Genomic DNA, 12,173 nt, shown 5'->3' on the forward strand with positions numbered 1-12,173 from the left:
TCATCTTTGGAAATACTTTATTTCTTGTCTTTTACAACAATACTACTGAAAATACACCAAATGCATATTTGTCAAACAAGCCATAAGGCTGTATTTAAAAAACACTGGACTGTGAGGTTAAGTTCACTTGAAAAGCTCCAGCAGAAAAGAGAATCAAGTCATCTGTAATAATATACAATAAAGAATAATCATAACAAAAAAACAGTGTATTTTTCTGTTACATACTATAATGCATCTGTGCAGTAATATAAAATTACACAACAGTTATATCCTACAGTATAATACACTCAATCAAATAGCGATCCATAGGCAGCCTCTGAAAAAAAAAAATGACATAGACAGACACAGACACTGCTGCTGCACCGCAGAATAAGTAAATGTGGAGAAATGCAAGTAATCAAGAATGAGTTTTTACATCATGGCCTAAATGTGATGATAAAGGAATGGTCATGAGGTCACCAAAGTCATCATGTGCTTACAAGATTTCATGGCAATCTGCACAATTAGACAATATCAAATACAATGTCAAATTTTACATTCTGGTCTAATGGTTGTGCTACAGGGAATGTCATGAGGTCAACAAAAATGACATGATTCATTGCTCAGCAAAATACAAAAATTGGTTCATAACATTTGTTGTATGCAAGTCAAAAGTTTGGCCTGATGTTGGTGCAAAAGGAAAGGTCACAGGGTCACCACAATCAAGGGGAGTCTCTCTTAAAAGAGTATGAATACACTACCCAAATATCATGTGAGCCCAGTAATTACATCTGGTAATATCATACATGCTAAGTTGACATTTTTGGCTAAGATTGGTGCACCTATACTGGTAGGTTTGTGCATCTTCATTGAACTGTGCAATGTGCTTACTAAATTTAGGACATACTAGCTTTGGGACATACTACTTTGTCATCTTAATGGACAGATCTGTCGCGTGCATCATGTCACCGTTAACTGCCCTGTCAATCATCTTGTTAAAATTCTCCATTCAATCTAATTTTATTTTCTACCGTTTCGGAGAGAAATGTAGTTGCACGTTGATCTGCCAGTCGTGGGTCTTTCATGCGGAGACTCTCCTCATGTGTTTGCAATTTGAATATAATGATGTAAAAGTTAATGGCTAAAACGTATCTTTACAAAAGTCCACAATGCATCTGCAGATGCAATATAATGTAGACAACACTTAATAAATACATTTTCGTCAGGTTAGATACTGATAATTAATCACTCTAACCCCTTTATCTAAACCTCTCTACATAACCGCTGGATTCACGCGTCCTCCATGTCTGTAGTTTTTTAACACTTTTCACTCGTGTTTGTAGTTCTAACCGAATCCTCGTCCAACGCGCGATGGGTTGTGGGCAATATTAGCCGTTATAGTGTGCATCGATCTGCACTTCGGATTCTGACCGGAAATAGTAGACCATCCGGGTATATTTGGAACACTCATTTCAACGATTTGGGACGTACTAATTCTATTTTCGAATGCTATTTAGGATGGATAGTATGCGAATTGGGACGCACCTACAGTTTGAATTTTCAACAAGATATAATGCACACAGATTTTGATGAGGTAAATCAGCATACTAATAATACACAGATATAGGGCAAGTCCATTTCCTTCAACACAGTCCTTCGTTCAGCTTCCATCTGGGGAAATACAGAAAACAATAATAAGAGGCTGAATTTCAGCTGTTTTAGCATAAATAAAATACACAAATAAATTACTAAGAATAACAGTATTAGGGGGTTATTCCAAAAACTAACAAACATACATATTAATAAATAAATAAATGACCTAAATTGTGTTTTCCTCTTCATCCTCACTGGTGTCTGGACTACTGAGGCCACTTTGATCTTCCTCTTCAACATGTAGAAGGACAGAGGCCTCAGGACCTAAGGCAGTCTTATACTGTTGGAGGACCACTTGGAACCTTTCTGACACCTCTGACAGTCTTCTTCTTAAGAGACAGCAAAGTCCCTCATTTCCCTTGTCTACGTCTCAAAATACAAAAGAGATTACATTAAAGACAAACTATGTTAAGATTATTCAATAAGGCCAAAGAACTAACCTATTAAAATCTACATAGCAGGATGGTTGCCATTTTTATGTGTATCGCTGACATGGGACCAGGCTAGCTTCTGTATAAAACGACTTGAGGCAACATGACGGCTCACTGAGATGACTTTATGGAGGGAGGCCCAAAGCAGCATATAAGCGTTTTGTGCCCATGTCTGATAGCTGTTTTAAGTTAACAGTTTTCTTCTTCACTACAGTTATGCTGAAGTAACACATTGTGTTAGTTCCTGACCATCAAGGTTTTCTATGTTGACTGGAGGAAATAATAATAAGATTAATCTTGATGTTATGCTAACCCCATGTAACATATCAGGACACAAATTACAATGGTCAAAATTCTTTTGTTCATTTACGCTTTCAAGTAACAGCCATAATACAACATATCTGCACATCTTTCAAGCATCAATCTTTACAACCTTACTGACTTGTTACCATAGCTACAGTAACAATTGTAATCCCCATTTTATGTATATCCCAAAGGACCACGGCAAAGAGAGCCATAACCGTTCTACTCCATCCAAGTTCTGTGACTGATGTGTTTTTTTGTATGTTTTTTTTAAACACATTAGATGGACAGGGTTTTAATTAAACTTACCCTCCTCAGCCAACTTGTTCTTGAGAACCATTGCCAGGCTCTGCAACCACGTGCAGTGTTGTGCCATCTCCAACACCAAAACGCTTGTTTCCTCATGCAGTCGCCTTGTTAACATCACTTGGTCGTGCACTCGTTTCTTGATCGAAATATTTGCTAAGAATCAATAACAGTTACATGTATCCATGAGACAATCTTGCATAATCACTGCAAACATTGACTTTTTTTTAATCAAATCGATACATAAGAAAACTGAAAATACACCATTAAACTAAATTAATATTACAACACTCAATATGTAACATGCATGCCTTAGTTCAGTATACTCTATAAAGCAGAACTGTAAATAAATTCCTGTGAAGCATCTAAAAACAGACATACCACTGCCATGAACCTCCCACGGCCATATTTGAGACACAGTACTCTCTCCAGTTAGGGAATGCTCCACCACAGCTACGTCAATGTTTGTTGCCGATTCTAGTACAAGATCATTGTATTTCTGTATCTCCTGAAGAAGGAGTTTTTTGTCTTCTGCCAGCTTCCTTCGAAGGCGATGGCGAAACTTGCTGCTGTCTAGAAAGACATGAAGTACAGAGGCAGAGGTTTTTGACAGAACTCTTCAACAATAAAAAAATTATAGCACCAAAAAATTGAAAAGCAAAGCTGCAGTTATTGAAAACATAATGAAATACAGTATGTGAAAATTATAATGTAGACTGACATGGGAAACAAATTGTCCAAGGTGTAACATTTAGGGGGGAATCTATTTGCATGATTTTCATGATTGCCTGAAAATAATAATTGTGCATTAATTAATTTAGAATTGGCAGTTTTTTATCTAAATACGTTCCCCTTCCACGGAGGCCTCTATGTTGCACCTCCATGTTCCTACAGTAGCCCACAACGGACAAACAAACACTAGATAGTACCTCTCACATTTTCTCGTCGGCTACCGTAGCTTGGAAAGATAGAGGTGAGGGAAGCTGGTTGCATCGTCAAACCTCACTGATAGATGCCACTAATTCCTACCACTAAATCCTACAGACTGGTCATTTAAAGAACAGAATTCAACGATTGAGCTGAACTGTGCTACTACACTTATTTGCTAATTCCATGTTGGTGGAGTAGGATGCATACAGTAGCCTGAACTTATCAACCTATTATATTATATTATATAGTTATACCATTCTGACGGTAGAGGGTTCGCTTCCGGTGCCTCACACTAAGGTAGAGCCCCTCAATTGACTGCTGAAGTCCTCTGTGTGTGGTGCCTTGACTGGCACGAGATGTATCAGGTGTCTCTGTAGAAGATATAACGAAAGCAAATTCACTGTTAAAACAACACAGAACCGTTTCTCTGCTTGAATTTCATGTAAAACCTTTTAATCAAACTTATTTAAACTTTGTATGTGCACTTCCTGCAGGAAACTGGAATATACTAATAAACCTGACATCATAAATGTGGCATCACATTAGATGATGATCAACCTACTATTTTTTGCTGCTCTTTAATATCAAACATAAAATTTAGATTGTAGAAAGGGATGTTTGTTGTTTCTTTTATCTGGTCATGCTTACCACCAGCTGCCCATTCCTTTACATCAGATAGCCACTGTGACACCACTTCATCTGTGCAATCTAGCTCTGTTTTTAGGTCAGCTAGCCTTGCAGTCTCATCATGGAGTCTCTGACAAGTCTGATGAACAGTGTTATACAATAATAAGGATTAAAACTTGATTAACAACAGGCCAAGTAAACACAACAAAAGGACACACAAAACAATTAATATGAGACTTACCTTCACATATCTTGTGGAAAGTGCCTGATGTAAAGAGATATTTTTTTTCTCGTTCCACCCCATTGCATGCAACGTAAGCATGTCCACCCGTGCTGTTGAAAGCAAATAATGAGGTTATGATGATCAATCTAAAAATTTTTTACAAGAATATTGCAAACTCCGGTCACCTGCTTTGGACATATATTTGGTCGTCAGGGCACAACGTGAGAGGTAGCTGTTCACTTGCTCCACCTCCTCACCAGCGGTAGTCCCTGCTCCTTCCTGGTTCCTGCCACTCCAATTAATCTGTTAGTAAAGGGTGGAAGAAATTCAATTTAATTTTATTTATATAGCCCAATATCACAAACCACAATTTGCATCAAAGGGCATTACATTCCATGCAAGAAATGGTTATGCAAAAACACAAGATAACATAGTGTAGCTTAACTTATATTTAATATTATTAATGTGCTTGTAAATATTACAAATGTACATAAGATGCCAAAATATTATACACACCTCACACTTAGTAGCATGGGCTCGAGCATGCATTACACTGAGAAAGGGTTTCATAGTGGTCAGTTCCTGAAGAGCAGGAAGGACACTAGCAACTTTCTCCAGGTATGGCCAGTATTTGCATGCCACGTCCATTGCGAAGAATTGTGCCTTGGCTGGCATGAGCTCCTTCTGAAGGTACAGAGGGTAGGCAAATATCTCCCCCCTGTACATATTAAGGGCTTTCAAAAGGAACCCATGGCGACACACAGCAACCTCCATCCCCTCTTCATCCAATTTTGAAGCCCTCCTTGAAGTTTCCCTCGCTGCTGTCCACTGGGAGTCCCCACATGTGCCTCTTCCCTGTGTCTATGAAACACAAAACAAACACGACAAATCAAATAAAAGCAATGGTGTCATTCAATATATGGCATTTTGATTTTGTAATTGATATGCAGGAGTAATTGAAGTGGGGGTTACGTTTATTATTGTAACAACTATTTTGTCAACTTGCATTTTTCACTGCTTTCTGTATGGTGTCGACAAATCTAGACACCGCGCTGTCTTCAGCCACAAAGAGCCCCTCAAAAAAGCCAGGATCATCAGAGCTGAGGAAGAAAGAAAAATAGAAAATCCATTCATGAAATATATGAAGTAAGAAAATAAATCAATAAAAAGACTGGAAGAAAGATCACCTTCCGTTTCGGCGAAAGCGATATAGCTTTCTGTTTCCATCTGCTGAAACAGCCAACATTTCTGGTGTGCAGGCTGGGCAGGTGAAAGGAGCACTACAGCAGAGCTGGTCTTCCTCAAATGATGCATACGAAAGCTCTAAGAAGCTACGCTGCAGTGCATCGCCGTTGATAGATCCAGACTGGAAAATATATAGAATGAAATAGTATTTTGATATTGTCTGCTTATGGAATTTTTTTTATAAAATGGTAATAACATTTACACTTACTCTTCCTCCACACTTAGTGCGATGTTCCAGCAGCTTTGCGAAGGCTTGTCTGGAGAATCCCGGAGAGATGATCTTGAGTTCCTGAAAGGAGCTCAAGAGGTCCAGTGTATAAAGTGTGGAATTGGTGACGGAGGCTGGCCAATATCCACTTCTTAGGAGGTCTTTAAAGTCAGGGGTCCACTGCTGCTGGCATGTTTGACATTCATACAATGGCTGATGCAAGTCAAAACGCCCTTGGAACAAAAAAAAATAATTAAAAATATAATACACATTTACCACATACTTAATTTTACAACACTTAGTTCATTATGCACATTGTGAATGGTTAAGAGACATTGCGCAAGTTCCTATAATCCCACATTTATATTTTCAAATTCACTAAATTCCACACTGCTGTGTTGATTGGACATCATGCTGGAAAGATGCTAGGACAAAAAAAAAAAAAAAACCATCTGTCTTTGTTTCAGTTAATAACATTACCATGTGCTATTCCATATTTCTGTCACTTCTGCAATTGTAAGCACAATGCCACAGCACAATAGTGTGAAAAACATCACATCTACAATATATATATATATATATATTTATTTTATTTTTTTTACCATTGATGGTAATTAAAATCACTGGTTTGCCTGGTAACACAGTGAAGTTTGTGCCTCCACAGGAGCAGTCTGGCACCTTCACAGTTGGCAAAATGCAAGCTGGCAAAAAGAAGGAAAACCAATAATTTAGATTATCTGTAACTGTCTGCAGACACACATTGAACAGCAAAATTAAAGCTTTCGTGAGAACGTACCTTGCTCATGGGTGCAATATCCATCCTCCCCTTTAATGATGCATGTGGTCGGAGGAATGGCTTCAAAAAAACCACGAATCATGCATTCCCTGTTGTGGAGTGGATGTTTTTTGTGATGCAATACATCACAGTCCCCACAGAACCACTCCTCAGGAAGACACTCCCTGCACCTAAGGAGAAAATTATATATATAAAATTAATATTATAATATAATACATTATTATATGTTATATGAATAACTCATATAAAGTACTGTACACTCTATTTAAGCTATTTACCTTTTACTAGGTTTGATTTTATTGTATAGGATTGCGTAGTGCCTCAGTGTTTAGCACTGTCACCTCACAGCAAGAAGGTCCTAGATGTACTTTTCTCATTAATGTGTTTTTCATCTGGGTATCTAAGTCTTCTCCCATCCCAAAAGACATGCATCTTAGCCTATAAAGCAGGGCACTCTGCAAACCTACCCTGGGTAATTGAAGTTTGATATTAATGAAAACCAACCTAATAACAGCAGGCTCGTTGCAAAGGCAACACAGGGGATGACCAACAGCCTCTATTGAAATAAGGCATTTTAGGTGGTATGGTCTTGCTTCTTTCCAGCGCTCAGAGGCTTTCTGCTGCCGAAAAGACCATGATGATGCAGAGCTACTTTGAGGCTGAGCAGCAGAAGGACATGACGCCAAAATATCAGAGAGCCTCTCCATATTTTTTTCTGTAAAGAAAATCCAAAAATAAAGCGGTAAGGGATAATTTAGATAAGGAACAATTAAAAGTCAACTGATCAGTATTAGAATGAACACTTTTTTTATACTGTGCAAGCTTAAATTAATCACTGTGAATTACCAAATTCCCCTTGAGGATTTAGTTTTGTTGAGATTGCAGTAAGTGGAACCTCCACACTGGATGACAGGGAGCCCTCAACCGTGGGGTATGTGGCTGTAAAACAGCACATAGAAGAATAAGAACAAGTTAGGCTATCACACTCTATTCTTGTTCTTCTTTTCAAACTATATACTAAACAATTTATGAAATCAGACATATTTTTGTTAAGTACTTGGTAGTGTCTTCTACAATAGTGTCACTAATGTTTTTTTAGTTATTTGAATATCTTAAACTCTCAATAAACAATTACAGTGTTCTAATTTGAGTTGGTCCAACATTATCATTGTAAATTCCTCCTACAAATGTCAAATAATTCAGATATAACCTGTAGCGGAGGCATGGCGTCGCCCTCCTCGCCTCCCCCTCGGCTTACCACGTCCTACAGAGTCCCTTTTAGAGGTGTGTGGAGGGTCTCGTACACGTTTCCTCTCATCAGCTGCTCTCTGTGTATTGGAGTGAATATTTCTTGTAAGACTGATGTTGATAAAAGTACGGTAACCAAAAGGCAGGTAACTTGTGAAAGGAAAACACAACATAGTGTGTTAGTAAGGTGTTGAACAGCTTAAATGAGCCTTGGAATAGATTCTCCAAGTCTCTGTAACTCAGAGGGATGGAACTGCATATACTACTATTATTATTATTATATTCCCTTATTAACACGTCACAGAACATGGCAGGATGCATCATGCAATATACCTGTATAAAATCTTCTGCACTCATCATTCTTACATATTCCTCATCACGTTTTACTTTAATTTATGTTTGTTTTTATAAAATGATTGAGGTGTACAAAAACTCTAACCTTGGCTTCAGCTAGAATGTGTTCATGTTTCAGCTCCAGAGCCATGCGTCTCCCCTCTTGGTAGTGGGGATCCTTTGAATCAAGTTTATGCTTGGTGGCCATTGCAATGCAGTCAGATACAGACAGACAGTCAGATACAGACAGACAGTCAGATACAGACAGACAGACAGTCAGATACAAACAGACAGACTGACAAAGATGGGTAAGACAGACAAGTAGTGCTAGACAAAGACAGACAGGGAGGAAAGAAAGAGCAATAGATAAAGACTGTGAGATAGATAAAGATTGAGGATGAAAGAGAGGATGTAAGATATAGAAAATAATGAAGAGATAGAGGTTGGCTCTTAAAAGTGCCTTTGGGTTTTGAAAATCAGGTTCGGATAGGTTCGACAGGTGATATGTTTGACAGGATCTGCATGGAGAACAACAGAAAATGTTAATTATGTAGTGTTGTTGATATAAGATTTAAAAAGTGTACCCTAATAGTGAGTGATTCCCATTTTCTTGTAAATGCTTAGGATAAATAAATACAGATTCACGTTGTTTCTATTTCCTGTGCTACTGTTAAAAGTCGCGTAAGTTAACATTTTTTTTTAAAGGCGCGTAACATGTGCCTGGGGTTCGCCATAAAGGCAGCGTTATGTGCAGTATAACGTTAGACCAAGTGATAATATTGTTATTACTAACACATTACAGTGACGTTGAGTGTGAACCACGATGATCGAGAGAAAATCACATCATCTAAATGTCCCCAATTACTATTCCCCCAATAAATTCTCAATAAGCAGTTACACGTCCAAAATATATGTGGACTACATCATGTGGACATGATATATATATCACAACATGTTTTTTTTATGTGGAAATAGGCTAACGTTACTCATAATTTTATTTTGTATATATACATCTACAGCTATATATCTAGGCTTAGAACATGTTTTTTTTTTTTTAACTCGTAATTTTCTTCATTTTGGACGTGTAAATAATGCTTATGAATTCATCTTGCTTATTAGACTGTTGTAAGCGACTTACCGTGGTGGAATCGCGCTGGGCAATGGTTTCTGCGATGGTCGCACACAGTGACGTGTTGCACAAAATTGCGCCAAAATATCAATCATAATTAAAAGTACAGTCTTAATATTTTATATCCGTGCTCAATTTTAAAGGGGTCAGCATAAATGTCCAAGTGAAGGAAAAACGAGTATGTAGCCATTACATTTAAACACATATCACTTCCCAGAATACATCCATCTCTTTGCGAAAGGATATGTCCATATAAAGTAATATAAACATTTCTGCAGTAGGCTATATAATTAATTTATTACAACTGCATAAACAGTATTGAGATGAAAGTTCTATAAAAGTAGGCTATTCTTTTTTTCTTTTTTCTTTTTTGGGGCGCAGAAAAAAAAGAAAAGTAGGCTCACTATAAGCCATTGCAATTTGAAATAACATCGACAATTATAAAATATCCCACAATAAATTAAGGCATGTTTTAAGCCTACAGCAAATATGCAGTCCTGCAATTATGTCGTTTTAATGTAGTCCACAATAATATAAAAAAGAGGAAAAATCGTGATATTACCGATTTAGAAAAGGGTTTCAGCTAGCTACCCTCAACGTCGGCTTATGGACGTGAGGGGGAAATTACCACAATATGTGATCGAAAATTATAAAATATCCCACCTAAATGAAGGAATGTTTTAAGCAAATAGAAAATATACCGTCTTGTAATTATGTAATTTTAATGTAGCCCAAAATTATATAAAAAGAGAGGAAAAAGAGTTAGGTTTAGGAAAATAATAAAAGTTCAAAATTCAAAGATGAGTGATTTGCACTCAAATCTATCGGACGACCCTCTCCGTTGTCAAGTGACGAATAGGGGGTACCCTCAACGTCGGCTTTGGACGTGAGGGGGAAATGACCAAACGGCATAGCCTATGCTGAGCCTATGTGACGAATAGGGGTGAGACCATGTTGCAAAGAAAGACGTGGTGCAGGCACGAAAAATACGTCCCTTTGAAATACATTAGATTGAAAGTCGTGCTGAGTGACACGAAAAAAAGAAGGAAATTCGTGCCTAGGGACACGAATCAATAGATTCATGTTGAGTAGCCTATACCGAATATAAAGTAATAAAAACGAGAATTAAAATCACCTGATTAAATGTTGTGTAATGTAGCCCTTAAAGTCTGCAAAATTAATAACAATTGAGAAAAAACTATAGCCTACTGTGCTCTCGAAAGAAAAACGTGGTGCAAGCACGAAAAATATGTCCCATTGAAATACATTAGATTGAAAGTCGTGCTGAGTGACACGAAAAAAGGAAGGAAATTCGTGCCTATGGACACGAATCAATTTGTGCTGAGTAGCGTACCGAATACAATACAACGAGGATTAAAATCTCCTGATTAAATGTTGAGTAATGTAGCCCTTAAAGTTTGCAAAAGGAATAGCCAAACATTTGAGAAAAAAACAATAGTGTGCTCTCGAAAGAAAGACGTGGTGCATACGCCCCATTGAAATACATTAGATTGAAAGTCGTGCTGAGTGACACGAAAAAAAGAAGGAAATTCGTGCCCATAGACACGAATCAATTTGTTTTTGAGTAACCTACCGAATACAATACAGAGATGATTAAAACCACCTGATTAAATGTTGTGTAATGTAGCCCTTAAAGTCTGCAAAATAATAACAATTGAGAAAAAACAATACTGTGCTCTCGAAAGAAAAACGTGGTGCAAGCACGAAAAATACGTCCAATTGAAATACATTAGATTGAAAGTCGTGCTGAGTGACACGAAAAAAGGAAGGAAATTCGTGCCTATGGACACGAATAAATTCGTGTTGAGTAGCCTACCGAATACAATACAACGAGGATTAAAATCTCCTGATTAAATGTTGAGTAATGTAGCCCTTTAAGTTTGCAAAAGGAATAGCCCAACATTTGAGAAAAAACAATTGTGTGTTCCCGAAAGAAAGACGTGCAAGCACGAAAAATACGTCCCATTGAAATACATTGAATGTCGTGCTGGGTGACACGAAAAAAAGAAGGATATTTGTGCCCTTGGACACGAATAAATAGATTAATGTTGAGTAGCCAACCGAATATAAAGCAATAAAAACGACGATTAAAATCTCTTGATTAAATATTGAGTAATGTAGCTCTTAAAGTTAGCAAAATGAATTACAATTGAGAAAAAACAATACTGTGCTCTCGAAAGAAAAACGTGGTGCAGGCACGAAAAATACGTCCCATTGAAATACATTAGATTGAAAGTCGTGCTGAGTGACACGAAAAAATAGGGAAAATCGTGTCCACGAACACGAATCAATAGATTAAATTTCGTGACTATGTCACGAACTGCCGTGAGACTGGGTTGAGAATGAACAGAAACTAATTTGGTGATATATGCTTCCCTGTATTTAATTGTCTAAAACACAGGTTCTGTAGGTCTGCATGTATCTGGGATGTTTGAGCAGCTGGTCTCTCTTAAAGGAGAGAGATTTTCTCACAGGGTCTCTCTCCTGGGGCATTTAAGATGACCACACATCTAGCACAAACCAAATGCTTTCGTCCCACCACCCATCCATGCACTGAGATTTCCCAGTTCTTGAATGGAAGCCAGCGCAGCCATAGTTTAGCTTTGTGCAAACCTGTTTGTTTGGGCCGTATACCCAGCAAGGCTTCTTCTGTCACAGAGCCGTCACTGTCTGCCCTTCTAGTCAACCTGTGAAGATTCCTCAGGGATGGAATAATCACAGGTGAGGTTGCACCATGACAG

The 12,173-nt window shown here is 37.8% G+C and overlaps 1 protein-coding gene across 2 annotated transcripts; it reads right to left on the bottom strand.

The window, feature by feature from the left end:
- Window positions 1-11,702, bottom strand: LOC308687232 (uncharacterized protein). 2 transcript variants are annotated; one of them, XM_081359596.1, is made up of 18 exons: window positions 8,389-11,702; window positions 7,912-8,029; window positions 7,548-7,640; window positions 7,206-7,416; window positions 6,702-6,871; window positions 6,508-6,606; window positions 5,906-6,138; window positions 5,640-5,818; window positions 5,459-5,552; window positions 4,969-5,313; window positions 4,638-4,755; window positions 4,471-4,562; window positions 4,251-4,368; window positions 3,857-3,973; window positions 3,054-3,245; window positions 2,676-2,828; window positions 1,799-2,001; window positions 1-1,650 (listed from the first exon to the last, which is right to left on the bottom strand). In XM_081359596.1, exons 1-17 carry the CDS (start codon window positions 8,488-8,490, stop codon window positions 1,799-1,801), a joined length of 2,637 nt encoding a protein of 878 aa, XP_081215722.1. In that variant the 5' UTR covers window positions 8,491-11,702; the 3' UTR covers window positions 1-1,650. The 2 variants fall into 2 exon arrangements, with proteins under 2 accessions (XP_081215722.1, XP_081215723.1); XM_081359597.1 differs by having other exon boundaries at window positions 1,799-1,995; window positions 8,389-11,700.
- Between the last annotated feature and the right edge of the window lie 471 nt (window positions 11,703-12,173).

This window comes from Scardinius erythrophthalmus (assembly GCF_964197995.2).
Source record: "Scardinius erythrophthalmus genome assembly, chromosome: 2".
Taxonomy (NCBI): domain Eukaryota; kingdom Metazoa; phylum Chordata; class Actinopteri; order Cypriniformes; family Leuciscidae; genus Scardinius; species Scardinius erythrophthalmus.

Coding starts and splice junctions, on each gene's coding strand:
- LOC308687232 (XM_081359596.1), bottom strand. CDS start 8,490: ATGGCCACCAAGCATAAACTTGATTCAAAGGATCCCCACTACCAAGAG. Junction 6,139..6,507: donor GATTTTAATTACCATCAATG/GTAAAAAAAATA, acceptor TTTTGTTCCAAG/GGCGTTTTGACTTGCATCAG. Junction 2,829..3,053: donor GTGGGAGGTTCATGGCAGTG/GTATGTCTGTTT, acceptor ATTGATTCTTAG/CAAATATTTCGATCAAGAAA.